The sequence below is a fragment of the Geotrypetes seraphini genome, chromosome 3 (assembly GCF_902459505.1).
Source record: "Geotrypetes seraphini chromosome 3, aGeoSer1.1, whole genome shotgun sequence".
NCBI classification, from domain to species: Eukaryota; Metazoa; Chordata; class Amphibia; order Gymnophiona; family Dermophiidae; genus Geotrypetes; species Geotrypetes seraphini.
This window is the reverse complement of record NC_047086.1, coordinates 230582273-230607031: the sequence shown is the minus strand read 5'-3', so window position 1 is coordinate 230607031 and position 24759 is coordinate 230582273. Positions and strand designations below refer to the sequence as shown.

Here is a 24759-nt window from a genome sequence, read left to right as displayed (position 1 = left end):
TTCCTCTTCTGCCTAAGACAGGGGTAGGTAATTCCAGTGCTCGAGAGCCGGAGACAGGTCAGGTTTTCAGGATATCCACAATAAATATGCATGAGATAGATTTGCATCTCAAGGAGGCAGTGCATGCAAATCCATCTCATACATATTCATTGTGGATATCCTGAAAACCTGACCTGGCTCCGGCTTTCGAGAACCGGAATTGCCTACCCCTGGCCTAAGAGATCCCAAGTGCCTGTCCCATGCTTTCTTGAATTCAGGCACAGTCTTTGTCTCCACCACCTCTACCAGATTAATATTTCACGCATCTACCACCCTTTCTGTAAGAAAGTATTTCCTTAGATTACTCCAGAAATTATCGCCTCTTAACTTCATCCTGTAATTGCTAAGTGGTAGCACAGTCTTTTAGGTGAAATGGTTCAGCCTGAGTGTAGGCTTATTACAAATTTATTCAGGTTGATTATATCCCAGATTTTATTGAAAATGGTTAAGGTTTCAAAGAGTTTGCAGAAAACAAACTTTGCTTAGTGTTTTTTGAAACACAGTATCGTGTACTAATGATAATAATAATAACTTTATTCTTCTACTAGTGTTTAAGCCCGTTACATTAACGGGTGCTAGAATATATGCCTGTCTGTCTGTCTTTATTTATGTCTCTCTCCCTGCTCCTGTCTCTTTCTTCCTGTCTCTCTCCCTCCTGCTATTTTTCTCTCTATCTCTCCCTGGCACCCTTTGTCTGTCTGTCTGTCTCTCTGGTCCCCTGTCTGTCTTTATTTCTGTCTGTCTCTCTCCCTGGCCTCCTTTGTCTGTCTGTATTTCTTTCTGTCTCTCCTCCCCCCCCCCCCCCACACACACTTTCCTTTGCAGAAGCAGCAGCGGTATTTCCCTTCCCCTCCAGGTCCCTGTGAAGTAGTAGCAGCAGCATTTTCACCCCACCCCTTCTTCCCCCCCCCCCCCCACTTTCCTTTGCAGAAGCAGCAGCGGTATTTCCCTTCCCCTCCAGGTCTCTATGAAGCAATTCCCTTCTCTTACCGTGAGCTGTCCTGCTCCGTTTGGCCCCTCCCTTCTCTTAATGCGATCTGGCCTGCTCTGTTCGGCCCCTCCCCCTTCCCTTCCCACGGGCTGGCCTGCTGCAGCCGAAGGTTTTTGTTTCAAGTTTTAAAAGCTGCCGACGGCAGCTCCTCTCACGCTGCTGATCCTCCTGTAAAGAGCAGCCTGCGATGGTGGCTGGCTTTAGCGAACCTCGCAGGCCGCTCTCCAGCCTCGGTAGCACGTTCCCTCTGACGCACGGGATCGCGTCAGAGGGAACGTGCTACCGAGTTGGAGAGCGGCCTGCGAGGTTCGCTAAAGCCAGCCACCATCGCAGGCTGCTCTTTACAGGAGGATCAGCAGCAGCAGCGGCGGCGGTGGCAGCGGCGAGTGAGGGCCGAGGTGTGTTCCCTGCTGAGGACGCGGGCAGGAAGAGAGCTTGCCTGGCTTCCAGGGTGAGTGAGGGCGGGAGGAGGGGAGTGGCCAGAATGTTCCCTGCCGCTGGGTTGGCTGCCACGGATCACATACCACAGCGGCAGGGAACACGAAATCCTAAGTGCGCATGTGCGCTTAGGGTTTTATTATATAGGATACCACCACAGTCGAATGACTTCTAGGCGGTTCACATCGAAGAAGATATGGTTTGTGAAATACAATTTTATTTATATATTTAAAACGTTTATAATCTGCTTTATTTTACCAAAGCGGCTCACAATTCACATGCACAGCTTATAATCCATAGTCTTTCTTACAAACACTATCGCATGAGTGTCTTAATAATGGTAACATAATCTTCGTTGAGAAGTAGAGAGCTAACAGAGAAACACCTGTACAAAGAGGTAAGTTTTGAGCAATTTTCTGAATTGCAACAAATTATCATAAAACCTCAGTGTGCCAGACAATAGTGTTCCACAGAACGGTCCCAGCTGTAGAAAAGCAGGATTTTTTGGTTTGCACATATCAGACAATGTTCAATTTCTCTGTATCAAGCAGCATTCGAAATTCACATCTCAGTGCCCTGGGTAGTTTGTACCACAACAGGCATTTAGCAAGATAATCTGGCAGATTATCACAGATGCCTTGTTATAGTAAGAATGTCATACTTCTAGTTATCTTCTTGCTGCCATGTGAGTACCTGAGGAAAACATGCAAAGCGGTTGCGTCTTCTGAACTTCACTGCAGATTGTGGCTGTTGAATAAAAAGGTGCCCTTAGTCCTGCCAAGTGCAGCTGCTTTCAGTTAAGTCACTGGAATTGCTAGGCAAGGGCCTCTGCTCTCATTTCGGCCTTTGCTATCCTTAAATGGAGTCACAATTGCAACATGAGAGACTGTGGCCTTGTTTTCTTTTCTTGTTCAAAAATCTTAGAGCTCTTCATGCCTTGGATCTTGGATAATTGCATTTTGCAAAAAGGCACTGATGATTAATAGCTGAAAAGTAGGGAATAAAAAAAGCTATTTTTTTTAAATCAATTTTAAGGGAAACTGGAGTAATATTGCATCTGTGTTAGGGTGTTTTGTTTGTTTTTAATGGGCATGAACAGATTAAATTCAGCTTATTAGCAGAACAAGGAGATGGTTGAAAGAGACGAGTAGGGAAGAAATTAGGATAAAAACTTGTGTTGAAAACTTGTCGCTGGGGTAAATTGTAACCTGTTAACTGTATATTATGTATGTTTAACCTGTACTGAGCTTTTTGGGGAGAACAGGATAGAAAACCAATTAAATAAAATGTAGAAGTTATCATATCAAAAGATTTGTAGTTTAACTTACTCCAGTGAAGTTCTCAGCACAACGGCCCCACAACACGGCGCGATGTGTATATAGTAAAGTGGGGGGGGTTCCCCCCATGCCCCCCCGTTGGAGCACCCAAAAAAGATTATAAAAAAGAGTATATGAAACTTAACATTATAAAAAAATAGGATAAACTGTCGGGACCATTTTTTTAAGGGCTCCGACGGGGGTGTGTGGGGGGAACCCTCCCCCCACTTTATTTTCTACAGATCGCGCCTCTTTGTTATAACTTTTTTTGGGTGGCGGGGGTTAACTTTTTGGCAGGGCTTATCTGGAAAAGATCCATTTTTTCTACAAAAAGATCACAGGAATTTGGGGGATTTTCTTATTGTGAGGCATAAGACAACTGTGTAGCTGTTAAGCATTCCTAATTTTAGGGTGTGCTCGAGGTTCGTGAGCCTCTCCTTATCCACCTCTAGTAACTCTGCCACCAAGAGAACTGTCTGTCTTATAAAAGATAAGTAAGCTTGCATCCTTTCTTCCTTTCTTTTCACAGTAAGCTAGCTAAGAAAAGGAAAGATGCCATGGGAAACACACGCCAAGAAATGACTCACATGGTGAACGCCATGGATCGGAGTTATGCTGATCAAAGCACGCTTCATGCAGAGGACCCACTCTCCATCACCTTCATGGATTCACATAACTTTAGTCCAAGATGTGAGTATACTAGTGACTGCTAAGCTGTTACGTTCACAGGGAGTTTGAACCTAGTCGAGCAGGATTTGATGGACCTTTAGAAGCAATTTCAGGGTCTTTTTCTCAGAATTGAGTCATTCTTTGTGTTTAATAGAAAACAGAAATATTACCACTGTAAATGCCTTCATATCCTTTATATGTTTGTGTATTTTGCTTTTGGGGGTGGAGTATTAAGAAATGCTCAATATTTGCTTTTGTGTATTTAATATTTGCCTGGTAGCTTCCAGCTCAATCCAAACCTGTCCTATCTGGCCTTATGGTGTTATGAGATTTTCATTTGCAGCTACCCAGAACAGAAACTAGAGAAGTTGCTTCAGAGCCCCCCTCAATGCAGTTTTGGGGCTCCCTGTGACATGAGGATCCAGAGCAATTGCCCTGTTTGCCACTCCCTAATGGCGGCCTTGCTCGCACCTCCATTTCAATTACCTTTCTTGCTCCACTGGCTGAGAGACAAAGACTTAAGCTCCTCCCTAATACGCTTCTGACTCAGCCATTGGGTGTTCCTATTAAACAGTGGCCGGGATTCCATGACCACCAGCCCCTCTGTGACTGAGACTCCACTGAACTAAGGGAGCAGAAGCCAGCTCTAAGAATCAAACTCTGGTCTCCTGAACATGGAGATCAGCTACTTAATTTAAGAACACCAAACATATTTCTTTATTTATGTAATTAATAGGGGGTAGTCACTAAGGGAGCCATTCTAACCCAAAGTTAGGGGCCTAGATGGCAATGAGCTGTGTACAAATTTTATGACAGCATCTGGGTGCCAAGGTTATAGAACAGTAGCATAAATCGACATCTGTGTACCCACTTACAAAATGTCAATAGCAGGCATAAGTGCATGTGTATAAATGTGGCACTTTTACTAGCTGCCAAGTTACCCATTCTAGGGGGGGGTAGTTTTTGGCTGGTCCTGGTTTTAAACTTAAATCCTAAAGCAAGGTTGTATTTGTAGTCCAATATTCTATCCATTGAAATCTGTGCTGCAGGTCCCATAATGCACCATGATGAGGTTGGCAAAAATCTGAGACTGGCCAAAAAGTCTCCCTCCTGCACTGGGTAATCTAGGGAGCTCTGCTTTAGCGAGTGTTTGGGAGCCCTGCCCATGTGTACACCCCCTTGCATTTACATGCTAAGCAAGTTGTGCACGTCAGTTGTAGATTAGCATTCAATATAATTTTTGCTATTAAAGGTGCACTAAAGGGGATAAGGGCAGTAAACAGTAGTAACAGTTTATGCTAATTTGCTAGGGTTACTGCACACCTGAAGTAACATGACCCATTATATTAAGGGAACTGATTCAGCAATCCATAGTTTAATCAAAACAGTGAAGAGAAAGCCCAGAAAGGCCTCGACAACAAGGGAAGCATAGCACTACAGAGAAGTCGTGAGGATAAGATGTCAGTAATTCAGCCACGGGTCGAAAGTTCAAAGTTCCGGTGTTCCGGTGACTATGCCTTTGTCAAGAGTCTCAAAGGCTGATTTCTCTATTATATGAAGAGAGCATTAAGCGCAGGTCAGTGTTTGGAGTGAGCAGAGAAAAAACTGGTGTCCAAAGCAAAGTTAATGGTCACTAGTAAGAACACTCATGACCATTAGCTTTGCTTTGGACACCAGTATTTTCTCTGCTCGCTCCAAATACTGACCTGCGCTTAATACTGTATTCATGCGATAGAGAAATCAGGCTTTGAGACTCTTGACAAAGGCATAGTTGCCAAAACACTGTCTGTGCTGAGCCTTGGCAGTTCTACTACTAATAAAGTGAACTTTGAACTTTATACCCGGCGCCATTTTTTTCAAACTGACTGACTGCCTAGCACTCTAGCAAGCCCCTGAAGAAGCCTCTTTGTTTGGTGAAACGGAGGCCCCGTTGAGCATTTCATGCTGGCATAGCAGTGGCGTTGCAAATTCAGATAAGTGCTGATACATGCTAAAAAAGTTTAGTAAAGTGATTTATCATCCACATCTGAAGTTATTTGAATATATGCTTAAATTATTAAATATTTTAAAAGTCTAAAAAAGTAAAAAAACATAAGTTGGCGCTTTTTGGGACTAATGATTGAGATTTGACCAACTACTAATTCTCCCACTGTGTGGTGTAGTAGTATAAAAAGGTCTCTGAAGTCCTTGCTCTAATGATCATTTTGCTTTCTGGAGTGCAATTGTTTTTGGTAAATTTTATACTCCCCTATATTCAAAATTGTCTTGCTGTGTGCATGTTTTATTTTTTTTGTGTTTGTTTGTTTTTTAAATCTTTATTCATTTTAGATTTTACAACAAGTGTACAGAAAAATCAACAATCAATATACAACATCACTTGAAACTCTACAATTTCTCAAAAAGAAGATTTAACCCCAACCCACCCCTCAAAATTGTATTCAAATAAATACATACTACATAATATAATAACATATACCAATTGTTCTATAATTTGTTTTAAAATTAAAAAACCTACCCCCCACCCTCCACATGATTATATACTAAAGCTAAAACAAATCTACTTGTCCCAAAAGTAGAGCAGTATCTGGGTGGCTTTAGTTATCTGAGGCTATCAAGATTCATGCTTCAGAATATTTTGAAATGCTACATGATAGCTCTTTGTACTTGCAAATATTTTTTTATTTTTGCAGAACGTGGATATGTCTTAGAATCGATGGCATCTTAGAATTAAGAAAATATGGTCAACTACTGAATACAACAGTTTGAGAAGAACAGATTTAGTTTTGTCAATGCCAGTCTGCTTCACAGCTTCTGTGTAACAGATCATGGGGCTAAGTGATGTTAAACTGGAATTCACGGAGCTTAATCTGCAGCCAACAAGGTAGAGGACCCTGGGGGTAGAAAGTAGGTTGGCCATCAGCCAGAAAAACAAGAGAAAAGTGGTTGATTGAGGGGGCAGAGTAACTGTTCTCTGCTCTGTTCCAAGCTCACTCACCCCTTCCTCTCCTCTTCTCAAAAGTCCTCCTGGAGTGGAGCAGAGCATTTCTGCTGCTTTGGAGTCTCTCAAAAGAAGTGGTGGAACATTGCTACCAAAAAATATCAAAGATGGAAAACCTGATCATGCAGATGTATCAAGCTTCCTGCAGAGAGGGCCTAAAGGCTGCCAGCAACCTGAAATGAGAAAAGACCATGTTTAATGTTCCCTGGCCACCAACATGTCAGTCTTATGAATGTCCTGTGCTCAAATTAGTGGTCAGCATCTTTTTGCAACCATATGTTGAACCTATAAATCAGCTGGAGAAATTTTGATGTGCTGGGTTGGGATCACGATGAAAATGTGCTTTGGGGCCCAGATGATCATTGTTCCGCCAGTGCCTAAATAAGTTTGTCCATATGTAAATTAGTGATACAAACAGCATTCCCAAATCACTTGTTAGCCTAATGTTGGTTCTATTTGTATTCGGCCACTTCATCGACTATCTTTAATAAAATATTTGATGACCTAATAGAGCAACTCCCTCTTTGGTTTCCTAATTTAACGGGCACTTTCTTAAAAATAAAAACTCTGTTCATCTAGTACAAGGGCTCTCAACTCTGTCTTCTGGCCATACCCATTCAATCAGGTTTTCAAGTATACCTACAATGAGAAACAGTAAAATCTTGGTTTGCAAGCATAATTTTTCCAGAAACATGCTTGTAATCCAAATCACTTGTATATCAAAGCAAATTTTCTCATAAGAAATAATGGAAACTCAGACGATTCGTTCCACAACCCAAAAACTTTAAAACAAAATACTGAACTGTATAGAACAGTCACTACACTCTCGCAGCGTCAGAGAAGAACCATTGGCTCAGTTGTGATGATGTGACGTGCGTATATTGTACGTACTTGTATTGCAAGACCTCGCTCGTTTATCAAGTTAAAATTTAATAAAACATTTTGCTCATCTTGCAAAACACTTGCACACCAAGTTACCAAACAAAGAAAAATGTATGATAACCTACTGGCCACCAGAGCAAGCGAAACTGGACCGACAACTCATCGATCTGCTGACTTCGACCACAGACTACAGAACATTCAAAAAAGAAACAAAAACCCTACTCTTCAAAAAATTAATAAAACCAATATAACATGACCAAACAGGTTCCGAACACCTCCTGCAATTACCAACTACTCCTTAGCAAAATAGAGAAAGTTCTACATATTCCTGAAGTACTTCTTAATATCTTAACAATATGTACTTCTTATTATCATAACAATTCTTATGTAATCCGCGTTGAACCGCAAGGTAAAGGCAGAATAGAAATCACTAATGTAATGTAATGTAATGTTACTCGCAATCCAAGGTTTGACTGTATTTATTTATTAGGATTTAGTCACCGCCTTTTTTAAGGAGTTTACTCAAGACAGTGTAAAGTAAGAATGTCAAACACAAGTAACAAACAATTACAGCAGTAAAAATATTCAAATTATAGTCAGTATGGCATAGTATACTACATTACAATATCAACACAATACATGGTAAAATATTTCAATATGCATAAAACAGGGTGGAATTGTCCAGAAAAGAATGATGTGTATTAAAGTGTCCTCCAATTCATCTGGTAATTTGAAGATCTTTATTGTTCAAACATCAAATTAACACATTCATCGTGTCAGTTGACGGTACTCGTATCACATGCGGGATAATATTCTTCTCTGATTGGCTTTTGGTCAAATCATTTTGAGTGCCAGCATATTTCTGAGCCTCCAAAAATATGGCTCTGGTATTATTATTACTTAGTTCTACCAGTCCTCAAGTACTAGTATAAATGGATTAAAAATTGGACTAGTGTTATCAGTTTTACTTATCGTTCATGAGTATGCCTCAGCCCCACCACTCCACCACCGTATTAGCTTGAAACTGCGTGGAGATTTCAGTGGTGCATCATCACTGGCTGCTCATATTTTTATGTGTGGTACTCTATGCATTTTTTTCAATTTTTTAAAAAATGTTATCTCAATTGTAAAGTGCTCTAAACGTCAGCCAACGTCTGGGAGTCTTAACCCCGCACCTACCGGTGCTGTATCAAGGGTCTCCCTAAAATGTCATAAGAAAGAACAGTTACCATACGATAGTGTGCCCCACTGAGAGAGAAAGAATAGCAGGAAGAGGACGAGTCCCAGTCATTATACACTGATGATGCCTAAGTTCAGACCTAATATGCCTGGCTGACGGATAACTGAGGGAGCTAGGATAGTATACACTGGCTAGGATGGTTGTAGCAGTTTTGCTGAATAGAAGTCTGTAGTTGAGAGCCAAATTTTAAAATGGGAAGAAGGAAATCATGGTATCACAACCTCAGTAGAGGTATGCTCCATCTGAGATGGAAACTAAAGGAGCAAAGAAAAACAACCTGGGGCTCCTTTTAGTAGCTAGCGTTTTTAGCGCACGCTAGCCGAAAAATTACCACCTGCTTAAAAGGAGGCAGTAGCGGCTAGCGTGCGCGGCATTTTAGCGCGCGCTAAGGCCCTAACGCACCTTTGTAAAAGGAGCCCTAGGATTTTTTTTTTTTTTTTTAAAGGTTTTTAAGAAGTAATTCAACAAGTCATTGCACTGCCCAGAATTCAGAAAAATGCTTGGCCCGTTATCTCATATCCCCTCCCTTCATTTTTTCCCTTTGCAAGATGATGTACTGTGCTACTGAAGTGAGAGGCAGCACAGCTGCGCTGCTTTGCTTTCTGAACCGCACTTGTGAGGGAGCGTTAATGGACGCTGAGTGACTCTTCCTTACTGCCTTAGAGATAGACGCAGCATTGGGGTTTGAGCATGAACGCCACTCGGAGCAGTTTTTGGTGAACTGTTAATAAATAGAATAATCTAATCTAATCCTTAGGTTTGTATACCGCATCATCTCCACGTTCGTAGAGCTCGACGCGGTTTACAGTAGGAGAAATAGGAAGGAACTACAACAGAGGGTGAATAATAGAATGGAAAAGGAAGAGATTGAACAGAGGGCCAAAATAACCAAATTAATGAGCATGTACCTGAAACCTATGCAGCAAAGAGCAGTCCTGTCCCTGGAGATGGGATCGGGGGAGGGGGGATATGCACCTGTGCACCGTTCCTGTTCTGTGCTGATAATTTGTCTGAATGAATTAAACATTTGTATAGGGTAGCTAGTTCTCTTGCTTTGTTTCTGTCTTTATAACTAATGTTTCATTTTTGGGGGGTTGGTTTTTTTGTGGGGTTTATTTTTTTTTAAAGACTTGTTAGGCTGTTGTGATCAACTTTTTATTGTACAGTTTCAGAATTGTATTTGACTCAGCCATCCCCTTTCTTAACCTTGAATATACAATGACTCTTTCCAATTGTTCCTATAAGCTTGTTGTTCAAATATAGCCAGTCAAAATTTCCCAAACTTAGCCCCTAACCTTTTTTTTTAAAACTGATTTTATGTATCTTAATTCGTGCTAAAGAAGGCAGAATTTGAATATTTCTTGTGATTAATTACAAAAACAAAACAGCATTTGGTTATTATCGTGGCGTCCTTACAAAAACAGGAAGAACACTGCTTAACCAGTAGACCTATCAAGTACCTGCCTCTTTATACATGTTCCTGTAAGAAGTGCTGGGTTTTCTGTTTAAAGTACACAACATTGAAAGTAATGTGTGGCCTCATGAGCTTTGTTTTTCTACAGTGCCCAATGATCCGCTTGTGCCGACTGCTGTGTTAGGTGAGAACTCTAGTCCTTTGTCATCCATTTTCATATAAATCTCATCTCTTTTGCATGATTCATGAAGGCCTCATTCTGTGGTGGTGAGATACCCTGCTCATATTGTCATAACCATACAGTCCTACTCAAGAGTAATAATATGATTAGCATTGTGCCATAGCTACTCAGCTTATTTTTATTGTACATGTGCACCTCTTGCCAATTATGGAAGTATTTACAGTTTGCTTTCAGTATCGCAAAGAATCTGCTTAGCAACAGTACTATTCCAGGTCAGGATGGGCAACCTCAGTCCTTGAGGGCCGTAACCTAGAAGGGTTTTCAGGATTTCCCAAATGAAATGCATGAGATCTGTTTGCATACAATTGAGGCACACATGGTTATTCATTTAGGAAATTCTGTTACTGGCTAAAGTATTGATTTTGTAAGTTCCAAAGCTGAAGATAGCATAGCCTGAGAAGGCCTCTTAGAGGTGATGGTGGTTATCTCTTTTAAGAGGTTTTAGGCATGCCTCCATCCCTCCAGTGGCCATCTGATCAGATTTTTGGCACTTATTTATTGTCAAAACAGCTCTAGCCCCAAATGTCCAAATTGTGCTCTGGACATTTTGTAAAATATTCAGCTATTGCGGAAAAACATCCAAATTTTAAGCCCACCCAAACCATGTCTCTAATATGCCTCCTTGAGATTTAGATGCATTGTGGACAAGCACCATAGAAATCTGTCTAGAACATGGATTTTGAAAATAGCGAATTGGAAGGGTTTCACAAGAAAAATGTCTATCTCCCCTTTATACAACAAAACAATACAAACTTCAAGTGGTATTATATTCACAAAATATCAAAAATGGACACTGCTTCTGTATTCCAACTTTTAATTAAATTCACTACTTAAATAATTGGATTTAATAATTTAACTGTTGACTTTTAATCACTTTACACTAATTAACTTCTAATGGGGACAAGCCTCAGACTTAGGAGAACATGTTTCCCAAAATAGGATTACTTAAAGAGAGAAACACATTGCTCTCTTATCTCCTTATAACATCACCGGCTATTACCCCACCTCCCTACCAATATAGATAAATTAAATATTTAATTCTCTATTTTATTTTTTTTTTTTAAACTACATTACATTAATTTTTATAAATAAATAATTCTAAACACTATACCTCCTCTGTTTGAAGTAATATATACCCTATACCAAAATAGTACTTTGTAGTTTAAATTTAATAAGTTTAAAAGAGGAGGTATAGTGTTTAGAATTATTTATTTATAAAAATTAATGTAATGTAGTTTAAAAAAAAAATAGAGAATTAAATATTTAATTTATCTATATTGGTAGGGAGGTGAGGTAATAGCCGGTGATGTTATAAGGAGATAAGAGAGCAATGTGCTTCTCTCTTTAAGTAATCCCATTTTGGGAAACATGTTCTCTTAAGTCTGAGGCTTATCTCCATTAGACGGTAATTAGTGTAATGTGATTAAAAGTCAACAGTTAAATTATTAAATCCAATTATTTAAGTAGTGAATTTAATTAAAAGTTGGAATACAGAAGCAGTGTCCATTTTTGATATTGTGCAAATGGTTTTCAATAGTTTCATATCTCCCCTTTATGCCACATTTTGAACGTTTTTCTTTTTTGCAAATAAGCCCCAAAGCGAATTACAATAATCTAAATATGGTACAAGTGGCTTAAAAAAACATTTACTTTTAAAACTCAAGCACTTCAAACAACCTTATATCTGATGTAAATGCCCATGTAGAATCCGGGTGTAATTGTGTTCTCTGCCCAAATGCCATCCATGGGTGTACTCGTAGGCAAAGCATGTGCTATCAAATCACAGCTGGTACTTTTCTGCTAGTTGATTCCCTGAAAGAAGTTACTTATATGCCTTCTTTCTACCAGCTACACAGCTCCTTATAGATTTTACCCCCTACTACTAGTACTACTGTTTATCACTTCTATAGCACTGAAAGGCATACTCAGCGCTGTACATTATGATATTTAATAATTATTATTATTATTTTATTTTTATATACCGCCAAAGCCATAGTAGTTCGAGGCGGTTTACAACAAGAAGAGCTGAACAGTCTGCGAAAAATAACAATGAAGACTTTGGTTACAATGTAGGGATATCGAGTACATGGGATAAGAGTACAGGGGAAGGTTAAGAGTTCTTGGTTACAAATCGGTTAAACATGTTGGTTTTAACTAGTTTTCTGAAGTTAAGATAGGATGAGGAGTGTTTGATGATGTTGCCTAGCCAGCCGTTCTGTTGACTTGCTTGGAAGGCTAGCATTCTGTCAATGAATCTTTTGTATTAGCAGGTTTTTATTGAAGGGTGGCTGAACATATGTATTCTACGTGTAGGCCTGGTGGAACAATCCAATTTAAAATGGGAGACCAGGTATAGGGGGACCATACCAAGAATAGATTTGAAACAGAGGCAGGCAAATTTGAACAGCACTCTTGCTTCTAGGGGCAGCCAATGGAGTTTTGATAGTAGGGGTTTATATGATCCATTTTTTTATGCCGAAAATCAGTCACACTGCTGAATTTTTTATGATTCGGAGTCTTTGAATGGTTTTCTTGAGGGACCCCAGATAGATGATATTACAGTAGTCGAGCAGGCTTAAGATGGAGGACTTTACCAGTAGGTGAAAGGATGCTGTGTCGAAGTACTTTGTGATGGTTCTAAGTTTCCATAGTGTCGAGAAGCCTTTTTTGATCAGTGACTCTGTGTGAATATCTAGAGTGAGGTAACGGTCTAGTGTCACTCCCAGAATTTTTATGGCATCGACGATAGGGAAGGCCTGTCCGTTCAGGGAAATTGAAGTATCTTTGATTTTGTCATTTGGGCTCGCCAGGAAGAATTTGGTTTTTTCAGAGTTGAGTTTCAATTTGAACTCGGTCATCCATGATTCAATATGTTTTAATGTTGATGCTAGATGATTCTTCATTTCGAGAGTCAGGTTTGTTTGAGGATGGACTATGGTGATGTCATCAGCATAGATGTAAAATTTGATTTTTAATTTTTGTAGTAGAGTTGCCAATGAGGCTAGGTAAATGTTGAACAGGGTGGGGGATAAGGGAGAGCCCTGTGGGACTCCACATGGGTTTACCCAGCAGGAGGATTGATTGTTATGGCTATGGACTCGGTATGATCATTTAGTCACGAAACCTTGGAACCATTTCAATACATTACTGTTGAGTCCGATTGACTCCAAGCAGTCAAGTTAGGATGGCATGATCGACTAAATCGAAGGCACTACTCAAGTCAAGCTGAAGGATTAGTGCACTAGAGCCTTGGCTGAATAGATTCAGGAGGGAGTCCAGCAATGAAGCAATAACTGTTTCCATGCTAAACCCGGAACGAAAACCTGATTGGTTGTCATGAAGTATGCTGAATTTGTCTAGGTACGATACTAAGTTCTGGTTTACCAAGCCTTCCATCAGCTTTACAAAAAAAATAAATAAATAAATGTTTGCAATGGGCCTGTAATTCGCAGTCAACTTAATAGATTCCTTGGGATTTAATAGATGGTCCCTGCTTGGAAGAGCTTATAGTCTAACTTGGACAGACTTAACTTATAGGGTTAGGGATGGAGAACCCAAGGTGACAGGAGCTAGGTGTTGAAAGCAGTCTTTAAAATGTAGGCTGTTAACTTGGACTTGAATGCTGCCAGAGACTGAATCCACCGTAAGGATTCGGGCAGTTTGTTCCAGGTATATGGCGCAGCAAGACAGAAGGGATAGAGTCTGGAATTGGCAGTGGAGGAGAAGGGTACAGATAGGGGACCTGCTGGCTGAACGGAGCTCACAGGGGGAAACATCAGGGAAGATAAGTGAAGAGAGATAATGAGGGGCTGCCAAGTGAATGCATTTGTAGGTCAGTAAGAGAAGTTTGAATTGTATTCGGAAATAGATGGGAAGCCATTGAAGTGACTTTAGGAGAGAGGTAACGTGAGTATAGTGGCTCTCGCAGAATGAGTCGTGCAGCTGAATTTTGAACGGATTGAAGGGGAGAAAGATGGCTGAGCAGAAGACCTGAGAGTAGCAAGTTGCAGTAATCTAAGCGCGAGGTGATGAGGGTGTGGTTAAGGGTTTTGATAGTGTGCCTGTATGGGTATTGGTTTTGATTACTCACTTTTCCAAGCCTAACCTCAAGTTAAATTGGTGTTCCCTGCCCATGACTGCTTCTAATCTGTCCCTGGGCTGTGGAAAGCAAAGTAACTACTTTTGCATCTCCCCTCCTCATTTGTGGTGGTATAAGAAACTATGCTTTTTTATTGCTCCTGCATAAAACCCTTTTGGATCCAAATTTGGAAAACTATAAAGGCTATTGTACAACGTCCTACGGCTGTTTCATACGAGCTGATTATTCTCCAATCCCAACACCCATCTCTTGCAGACTCAGACTGCCTACCCAGACTGATTGACTTTCTGCTTGCTTTTGGGATTCTACAAATCCTAAAGAATAGGAAATCAGCCCAATACTTGAACTATACATTCTGGTGGAATTCAGTTTGCCTTTACACAAGACATGAACAACAGCCGATTTCAAAAGAGATTCCTTTTCTTCTATACCTCACTCTCGCTCACCCTGAACTTATTTAGATCAATATGTACAGGGAAACCTTACCTATGCTTCATAACTGATTATTTTACTTTTCCTTTTCTTCTCATACCTGATTTTATCTTTTGATTTTCTCATGACTCTTATTGCTTTTGATGCTAGTATTCTGTTAGAGAATATTTGTTGTTGCTTGTCTTATTTTACTGAATTGTTGATATGTTTCTTTGCTGTTATTATATTTTTTTCAAAATTCAATAAAAATAATTGGGAAAATAAAAGAAACTAAGACTTAGGTCTGAGGGGAATAAAAGAGGTCTTGGAAACATGAGGTTGTAAACCCAATTTTTAAAAAAATGAATTCTGGAAAATATAAAACTAGGTAAAATAGAACAATAGAGGAAAGGAAGCTACTGAATAGTTCAGTGGAAATTTTGAGCAATGTGGTTATTCTGTGTGTTAGCATGATTGTCTAGGTTTGCAGATTCTCATGTATACTCCTTGAGAACTCTTTCCCACCCCACAACAGTTTCACAGCAATCAAAATAAATGCAACCCGTCCTTAGACCAGATGGATTCACATGTCTCTAGTGAAAATGAATAAAAGCCCTATAAAGCTTGTTTGGAACTTTCAAGTGCCAATATTTTAAAAAACACGGTTCTGGTTTCCCATATCTCAAAAAAGATATCATGGAATTAGAAAAGATTCAACGAGCAACCAAAATTGTAGAAGGGATGGGACTCCTCTTGTATGAGGACAGACTAAAGAAGTTAGGACTCTCCAGCTTGAAAAAGACAGCTGAGAAGGGATATGATTGAGGTCTACAAAATCCTGAGTTGTGTAGAACAGGTAAAAGTGAATCAAATTGTCACCCTTTCAAAACGTACGAAAACCAGGGAACCCTCAATGAAATTACATGGAAATACTTTTAAAACATATAGGAGGAAATATTTTTTCACTCTAGTCTAAAGAATAGTTAAGCTCTGAAGATCATTGCCAGAGATGTAGTAATCACAGTTAGCAAAGCTGGGTTTAAGAAAGGTTTGGACAAAGCTCCTGGAGGAAAAGTCCATAGCCTGCTGTTGAGATAGACATGGGGGAAAGCCACTGATTGTTGCTACTGTTAGGGTTTTTGCCAGGTACTTTTATGTTATGGATTGGTCACTGTTAGAAACAGGAAACTGGGCTAAATGGATCATTGGTCTGACCCAGGATGGCTGAATAAGGTATATCTCTAGACTTTTGATGATGCTTGACCACAGACATTTTTCTCTGCCTGTTTTTATTTTTTGCCTCTTTCTTTTTTTATCATCACAAATAAGAGACTAGTTCCTTCCTCAAAACATAATTGTGTGGATTGTAGATGGTGATTATATCTGTGTAATCAAAATAAAAATGTTTTCCATTTTCAAGGGTTTTATGTAGCTCATTAATATACAGACCAATGTGTAGCCAACTAATGTGCTTTCTGGTGGTTTCAGTGGTGATATCTTATGTCTCAATTCAGCTACCAGCAGCTCCAAATCATGTTGAGCTCCTCAGATTGAAAATTGAAACTCCCCAGAAAATGCCAGCCCTATTTTGAATTGCTTTATATTTTGAATTCAGCAGAAAGATGCAACACATCATCAGTGACCTAACTAGAAAGCAAAATGGTTCTTTTTATGATCATTGGTATTGTATTTGTGATGCATAAGATTTTGCTACAAATCACTTTACACAGTTATATTGTTCATCCTTTTTGTGGTTTTATCCGAGTTTGAAGGACAGGTTTCCATTAAGAGCTTTACTTTTCCTAGTCCTCAAAAAAGGTCATCTTAAACTTAACCTGATGATCCAAGAGTGTGTTAGGTTTTCAGGATATCCACAGTGAATATGAATGAAATGAATATGCAACCAATGGATCTCTAGTGTATGCACATTCTTATCAAGTGTATTCATTATGAATTATCCTGAAAACCCCATGGGCTAAGGAGTCACCAGGATTGATTTGGGAAGCCTTGTACTAAATGTTTCTTCCTGGCAGATATACAACACAAAATGGCTATCCTACTACTTTTCAATCTCAGGTAAGGGCCTTTTGAGCAGATTTTCCTTGCATGGAACCCCCTGGGGTCATCCCTGTCTGAGAGCCTGTTCTGCCCCCACTCTCATGTTCGCTGGCAGAAATGCTTTCTCCATGCTGGAGCCCTTCAATATCACTGCTACCAGTGTCTTGAAGCAGTGTGTCTTGTACTTCTGAAACTCAGAAATAGTTCCTCTTCTACTTCCAGAACTTTTCCTACAGGAAAAATGCTAAGCCTTCATCTTGAGACTTTTGTCATATCAGGACTGCATCATCCTTAGCCACTAGAAATAAAGCATCCCACTAGTACATAAATACTTTTGGGGTTTTCTCTATACCAAGAGCAAAAGAGAATGGCCACAGGTGTTAGTCTATGAAATGTAAATTTTAGGTCACCAGTTCAACTTCAGCTTTGGTTTGGAACAACTTTAAAATGTGACGTGTAGAATGTGTTAGCAGTCTGAAATTAAAATTGCTAACATTATAACTGCTGTTAGTTTCCTTGAAGTGTTGCCATACACATTGTAGACAAGGAAAGAGTGATAAGAAACAGCCTAAACCTTTAATATGACTTATTGTTCAATCTTATTGGACACTTAAAGGCCATTGAGAAATAGTCTGGATGAAACCTAAATCTTAGCTGATTGGTTCCCTGATGCAACTTTAGCGGTTTCACCATCACATGGGGCAAGAGCAAGCCCAGAAGCTCTACAAAAGTGATTTATATAGTGGTGTCTTTAATTCTAGTGAAGGAAAACTTTTAACATAGCTCAATCACAGCACAGACAGTATAAGTATAGGATCCTGATAAATTGGGGAAGATTTTTCTCAAGGCCTAAATTGAGTGGGGGGGGAACAGAAGTCAAAAATTACAGGGCTGTCAAGTCAGTTGCATAAAAATACCATTGAGACTTCATTATCGCACTTGCCATATTTTACTGCTTTTGTCCTCTGCTTATTATGCAGCTTATTTTTATTTAGACATCATGCTGCTTTACACCATCACCATGGTTGCATCAGGAAACAGCTACCAAGTTTTAAGTTACCTCACAAAATTAAGAAAAAAAAATTCTTAGCTGCAGAAGACTTCATGACTGAACTACAATATTAAAGACCGATAGAACTGCTAAGCACAGGGAGATATACAGGAAAAAAAGGAAAGAAGTCTGTTTTTACAAAACAGCACAAAGCCAAAGTAATTTGGTATATATTACAATTGACTATGCCTGTGAAGAAAGGGCAAAGTAAGAAAACAGTTACAAAAAAAGAGCAAAGCCAAAGTATCAGTATACATAACCACAGAATAAGCCTGCAGTGAAGAAAAATGTAATTCAAAAAGGGTGCCTAAGGCTGCCCAAGTTCCTACTAATCTCATTTCTGCTCCAATACCCCCTTCTCTAAACCTTCATCGGCAACCAACAGGTCTGTTAATTAACTCATCTAGTGGATGACAGGTTGTAACCCTTATTTGCCTGGGCGAGCATCACACAGGTAACTTTAATATATATATTTTTTACAGTTTGTAGAGAGGTCAGGCCCGAGACTAAACTAAACCTTAAGCTTATATACCGCATCTTCTCTATAAAAATAGAGCTCGACACAGTTTACAGAAAATTAAAGAAAAAAAATACAATAGGGCTAGGGATAATATAAAAGGAAATGAGATCACAATTTTGAAAAAAGCCAAGTTTTCAGATGTTTACAGAATAATTGGAGAGAGCCCAGATCACGCAACTGGGCAGGAAAATTATTCCAGAGCTCAGGAATTTTGAAAAGAAGAGACTTCCCTAGTTTTCCAGTATAGATGACGCCTTTCAGCATAGGAAAGGATAATTTAAGTTTTTGAGTAGGTCTGATAATCTCAGATCTTGTAGAATTCCAAAATAGAGGAAGGAAGGACTGAAAAATGCCATAACAAGATCTTAAATGTAAAGCAAGCACCTTTGAAATAGACTCTAGAAATAATTGGAAGCCAATGAAGTTTTAGCAAAAGCGGAGAAATATGATCTGGGAGATTGGTTGGCACCACTGACCACATCTATTCTCTCGATAAAGCAATCCAGTCCAAGAGGTTTACTATAATTTGGATTGGGGGGCAAATGTTTAACAACTATATTCAGCAGCAGTAAAGCAGGAATAATGTTTTTAACACACTCTTAAGAGATTAGTTTTTGGGAACCCTCTGCCGTTGTATCAGGCGATGGTGCGCCCGCATCTGGAATACTGTGTCCAATATTGGTCGCCGTACCTTAAGAAGGATATGGCGTTACTCGAGAGGGTTCAGAGGAGAGTGACACGTCTGATAAAAGGGATGGAAAACCTTTCATACGCTGAGAGATTGGAGAAACTGGGTCTCTTTTCCCTGGAGAAAAGGAGACTTAGAGGGGATATGATAGAGACTAATAAGATCATGAAGGGTGTAGAGAGGGACAGATTCTTCAAACTTTCGAAAAATAAAAGAACAAGAGAGCACTCGGAAAAGTTGAAAGGGGACAGATTCAAAACGAATGCTAGGACTTTCTTCTTTACCCAACGAGTGGTGGACACCTGGAATGCGCTTCCAGAGGATGTAATAGGGCAGAGAACGGTATTGGGGTTTAAGAAAGGATTGGACAATTTCCTGCTGGAAAAGGAGATAGAAGGGTATAAATAGAGGATTACTGCACAGGTCCTGGACCTATTGGGCCGCCGCGTGAGCGGACTGCTGGGCATGATGGACCTCAGGTCTGACCCAGCAGAGGCATTGCTTATGTTCTTATTACTGAATAGAAGTTCCAGGACATAATCTTCTTGCATTCTTACCATATCTGAGCCCGGGTGCTCTAAACCAGTGTTTCTCAACTTGGTGCTGGAGTATCCCCTTGCCAGTCAGGTTTTCAGGATATCCACAATGAATATACATGACAGAAATTTGCATATAATGGAGGTAGTGTATGCAAATTGAGTTTATGCAAACTCATTGTGGATAATCCTGAAAATCTGACTGGCAAGGGGATACTCCAGGACCAAGTTGAGAAACACTGCTCTAAACTCACCGTGCCTGTAACAATCGACATTAAACCAGTTTGAACCAGATTAGCATTGAAGTAATTTACCCACTGATGCGCATAATGGCTCACCGCGGGCTTTTCTGTGGGTTCATTGCAGTCTCCGACTGTGTTATGCAAATGTAATATAATGAGGTCATTATTATTCAAACAAGGTTATTAATATTAAAACGAGCACGCTGACTGATGCCCTAACATTGCTTGGTGATGCTCAAAATGGCCTGAAATTACCAACAGGTGTGGAGGTGCCGGTAAGTGTGTTACCGACAGGTCTGCCATGAAATTAAAAGCAATACACAATCACTAGCACACAATATTAAAAGTATGCTTTTTAAGGGTAAGTCTTCCAGATTCTCATATAAACAGTATAAATCACTACCCCATAATATATCCTCTAAGACCTCGGCAGTACCGCTGTGCAAAATGCAAGTTTTTGTATGCACAGACATATGGCACCTAGATCATCACTGGTCTTGTTTTTTTATTTTCATTTTGTCTTGGTTATATTTGAATAAATTATTCTTCAATTTTTCAATAAATTGTATTTAAATAAAATTAATACTCATCTCATGTATCAACCCGGCAGGGGGATTTAAGTTCCGACATAGAGCTACGTTTCGCCGTGGCTTTTTCAAAGAAATTCCCCTTAGGCAGCCAAATTTGTTAGTCCCAAATCACTTTTTTAAATTGAGAGCCACAGCGAAACGTAGCCAGGTTAAAACTTAGTTCTATGTCGGAACTTAAATGCCCCCGCCGGGTTGATACATGAGATGTCAACCACAATTAAGCAGTGCAGAACTTTAGTGCCTCTATATAAGTACTCCCCATAAAATATATTTTATGTAAAATACAAAATGCAGATCACACAGCTCAAACAATAAAGATATGTAAATGCAAAAGGTTCAGCAGTGCACACAGTGAGAGCTCACAGTGCAAATTTCTAAATCCTCTGTTATTTTCCCGGTTTATATGCACAGTAAACAACAACAATTTATTATTTCTATAGCGCTACCAGACACACTCAATGCTGTATATTAGACACGCAAAAGACAGTTCCTGCCCGATAGAGCTTACAGTCTAATTGTGACACACACACACAGGACAAAAGGGTGAATCTATATACGCTGCTCAGGTAGGGAATTAGAAGGGGAATGATGCGGATAGGATGGGGAACTACGGAGGGAATGACCAGCATAAATGGGTACTTTACAAGTTAGTTGGGTTAGGACCTAAACACAGCTTCAAAAAAATGGGCTTTCAGTCTGGATTTGAATACCATCAGAAATGGAGCCTGACATAGTGAATCAGGCAGGTTGTTCCACTAGAGCAGGGGTGTCAAAGTCCCTCCTCGAGGGCTGCAAATAGATCGCATGCATATTCATTGGGGAAATCCTCAAAACCCGTCTGGATTGCAGCCCTCGAGGAGGGACTTTGACACACCTGCACAAGAGAATGACACAGAGATGGGTTCCCACGGCAAACTGCGTTTAGTCCACATGAACGGAAAAAAATGTGACCTGTTTATGGCAGGAACGGGAACAAGGCTTTCAACCACCACCAGCCTTATTTCCATAGCAAAAAAAAAATTGCCCCAAGGTCAGTGATAGAGGCATCACCCTCTCCCCATGGGTAAGTATCGCCTCCCCAGCTCCCCTCACGCCTACCTTACCTGAACGAGCCAGCCATGCCACGCTGAAAAATCTTCAGAGGCCTGTTCCGAGGCCTTCCTTTTGCTGATGAGCTCCTCCTTGATGTATCTTCTAGTTTTGCAAAAACAGAAGTTACGGCAAGGAGAGACTTATCAGCAGAAGGAAGGCCTCAGAAGATTTTTCATCATCGGTGCAGCTGGCTCTTTCACGTAAACCGCTGCCATGCTGAAAAATCTTCAGAGGCCTGCTCCAAGGCCTTCCTTCTGCCAATGAGTCCTTCCTTGATGTAACTTCTGGTTTCTCGAAACTGGAAGTTACATCAAGGAGAGGCTCGTCAACAGAAGGAAGGTATCAGAACAGGCCTCTGAAGATTTTTCAGCATGGTGCAACTGGCTCATTCAGATAAGATAGGCATGAGGGGAGCTGTGGAGGAGATGCTGATCTCCACGCATCATCAGGAGGGAGTATTCTCTCAGGCTATGGGCTCCTGCTTCGGGAAAAGACTGCTGAGCAAAACTCGAGGGATCGGGTCAAGGCACCAGCGGAGAATACATGTTCTATTTATTTTCATGAAGTTTGCAGTTATTTTGGGTGGTTTTTAGCACATCAGAGAGCAACCGATAGTGAACAGCCACGTCTTCAGATAAGTACATTTTTACATTCAATATGCACATGTGGTTTGCATAAAGTAAAGACGTTGGAATTTGGGATGGCACTTGTTTAGTCATTTATTTAGCCTGTCCTATAGGAGCCCAGAATGGGTTATAGGAGTACATTCATATTATGGGTAGGACAAATTTTAGTTAGATATAGACTTTACAGCATGGACAAGGGTTTAGATTACAGCAATTACAGTATAACATTTAGACTTACAAATACAGACTTAGTGGACATAGGGTGGTTTAAATTGCAGCATTTTCAGTGTAGATATACTAGGAAGTGAAATAGCTTTTCTTTGCAGGTGGGTGCATCTTTGTTGTCAGAGAATGTGGTAGTAATTCAGGTTATATTTGTGGCAATGATGGTCCTAACCAGCTGCCTCTGCTTTGAGTTATGTTAAGCACAAGGGGTGAGCGGATCTGAGAACAGCACTAAAAAAACTATATATATTTATTATTGTGTTATATTTAAAACACCATTTTAAGCTAGTTAGTGTGTTATAATAAAAATATAAGAAGCTTGTGTGAAAAAAAGAGGAGAAAATTATAATACAAAGCCACTGGAAAACTTTATTTTAATACTCTGAGCAGTGCACATTGGAGACTCTAGTAAGGGGCAGTTTCCATAGAATGAAGAGGGCGAAAGCTAGATTGATTTGGGTCAAGGATAGGTTGAGACAAAAGAAAGTCAAGACAACAGCAGTGAACAGCACGTTCAAGTAGCTTTGATAAGAAGGGGAGGAGGGAGATGGGGCAATAATTGGAGGGGCAGATAGGGTCGTTTGGAGGTTTTTTGAGGAGTGGTGTAACTTCAGCATGTTTGAACTGTTGCAGTGGAGAGCGAACGGTTGATGATATGGCAGATAGAGGGGATGACAGTAGAGAGAAATGGTGATCAGTAGTCGGGTGGAGATGTGTGGTTTCCTCTTCTGTGATTTCAGAGACGAAACAAAAAGCAACTGGGATCAATGGAGGGTCAGCAAGGCGGATGGGAGAAGTGAGGTGGAGGCGATTCAGTTGAGAACTCAGTTAATCTTATGAACTTTGTCATGGACATACTTGGCAATAGTCTGTAGAGAAAATGGAGGAGCTGGAAGTGAGGCTAGTTTGAATAGATAGTATAGAGAAGAGTTTGGAGGAGAAAGGTTTGAGAAAGTTGGAGAGCCTGGAGTCAAGGTCAGTGAGAAAAGACAATAGGGATTTTTTAGAAGGTCGATTAATGATTATTCGGAGGGGAAGGGGAGCGAATAGATGAATGGCGTGAACTTCAAAGGAGGAGAAGCAGTGAGACTGAGAGGTTGAAATCTATAGGCAGGTGAGAGTAGAAGCCCAACTCCTCCTCCTTAACCTACTGGGCGAGGTGTATGGGAGAAGTGGTAACCTTCGTAACATAGGGCGGCAACTGAAAGAGTTTTCAGGGGACAACCAGGTTTCAGTTAGTGCAAACAGGTTGAAAGAATGAGAGATAAAGAGATCATGGATGTAAGCAAGCTTGTTGGTGATAAGAGTGGGCATTCCGCAGGATAGAGAAGTAAGGTAGAGGAGAGGAACAGGAATAAGATTGGAGAAATTGCAGTGTGATCTGCATGAGTAGGGTGAAGCTTGATGAGGAGGGCCAGGATTGAGGTTGATGTCCCCAGCAGTGAGTAAATGAAGGAGCAGAAGAGTACAGAGAAGGGTAGGGGAGGTATAACGGTGATGCAGGTGAGATGCAGTAAGATGGATGGGGAGGCATGAATGAGGGGGAGAAATTGTTGAACTCTTACAGCTGTAAAGAAGGTGGGTGACAGAAGGGTATGGTGAGGTGGTGAGTTCATAAAGTGAATAATGTGGACTTGAGGAATGCAGTGGTTTGGGGTGGAGGGGGAGATTGGGTAGGGTCAGTAAAAAGAGAAGAAGGTGTAATGGAGCCATAGAGTAGAAGAGGTTGATCAAGTTGTATTGAGGATTACCCTGAGGAGTAACAACAAATCTCTTTTTTTCTGTACATCTTTTAAATAAGGGGTAGTCTGTGTGTGCCAAAGTGAAAAGTGCCCTAAGTCAGATATTTGTAAGAACAAAGATATCTCTTCTCCACCTTCCAACAATATTTCCCCTTGGGAATACTTAGATATTTCATGATATTTGCAGCATTCTATTGGCACAGAAGCCTAAAATATTTGCTGATTAGATTTTTTTTATGGTAACATTGATTTTAATTGCTAGTTAAAGTAGATCTTTTGATGTTTCTGTAGTTCCTGGATTAGTATTTCATTGTCATTCCATGCCATTATCTCTGATATATGTCATAATAAAGTATTTTGTGGATAGTTTAATCTTTTTTTGGGGGGGGGAGGAGGGGGTGATTCATGTTGTATAGCACTACAGTATACTGATTTACGATGTTGTTGTGATGATGGCTGAAAATAATCACTGTGCTCAATTTTTGTTTGTTTTTTGCTGCATTTTCTGACAAAGTACCTATCACTGGTAAGTGCTAAGCAAAGAGATAGGATATGCTATAAATTCCAAACAGCCTTGTCATGTAAGGAACTACAGAACTGTAGAATTATGCCATGTATCTCTGAACAGTACAGTGCAAAAGTGTTAATAGA

At 40.1% G+C, this 24759-nt stretch overlaps 1 protein-coding gene across 4 annotated transcripts in view; it reads left to right on the top strand.

Moving 5' to 3' along the window:
- PTPRK (protein tyrosine phosphatase receptor type K) overlaps window positions 1-24759 on the top strand; it is a 1016831-nt gene that overhangs the window by 865016 nt on the left and 127056 nt on the right. For all 4 annotated transcript variants that reach the window (XM_033939071.1, XM_033939068.1, XM_033939070.1 and 1 more), the window contains one exon: window positions 3314-3474. In XM_033939071.1, the coding sequence (XP_033794962.1) occupies window positions 3314-3474 (161 nt within the window). The remainder of the gene's footprint in view (window positions 1-3313; window positions 3475-24759) is intronic.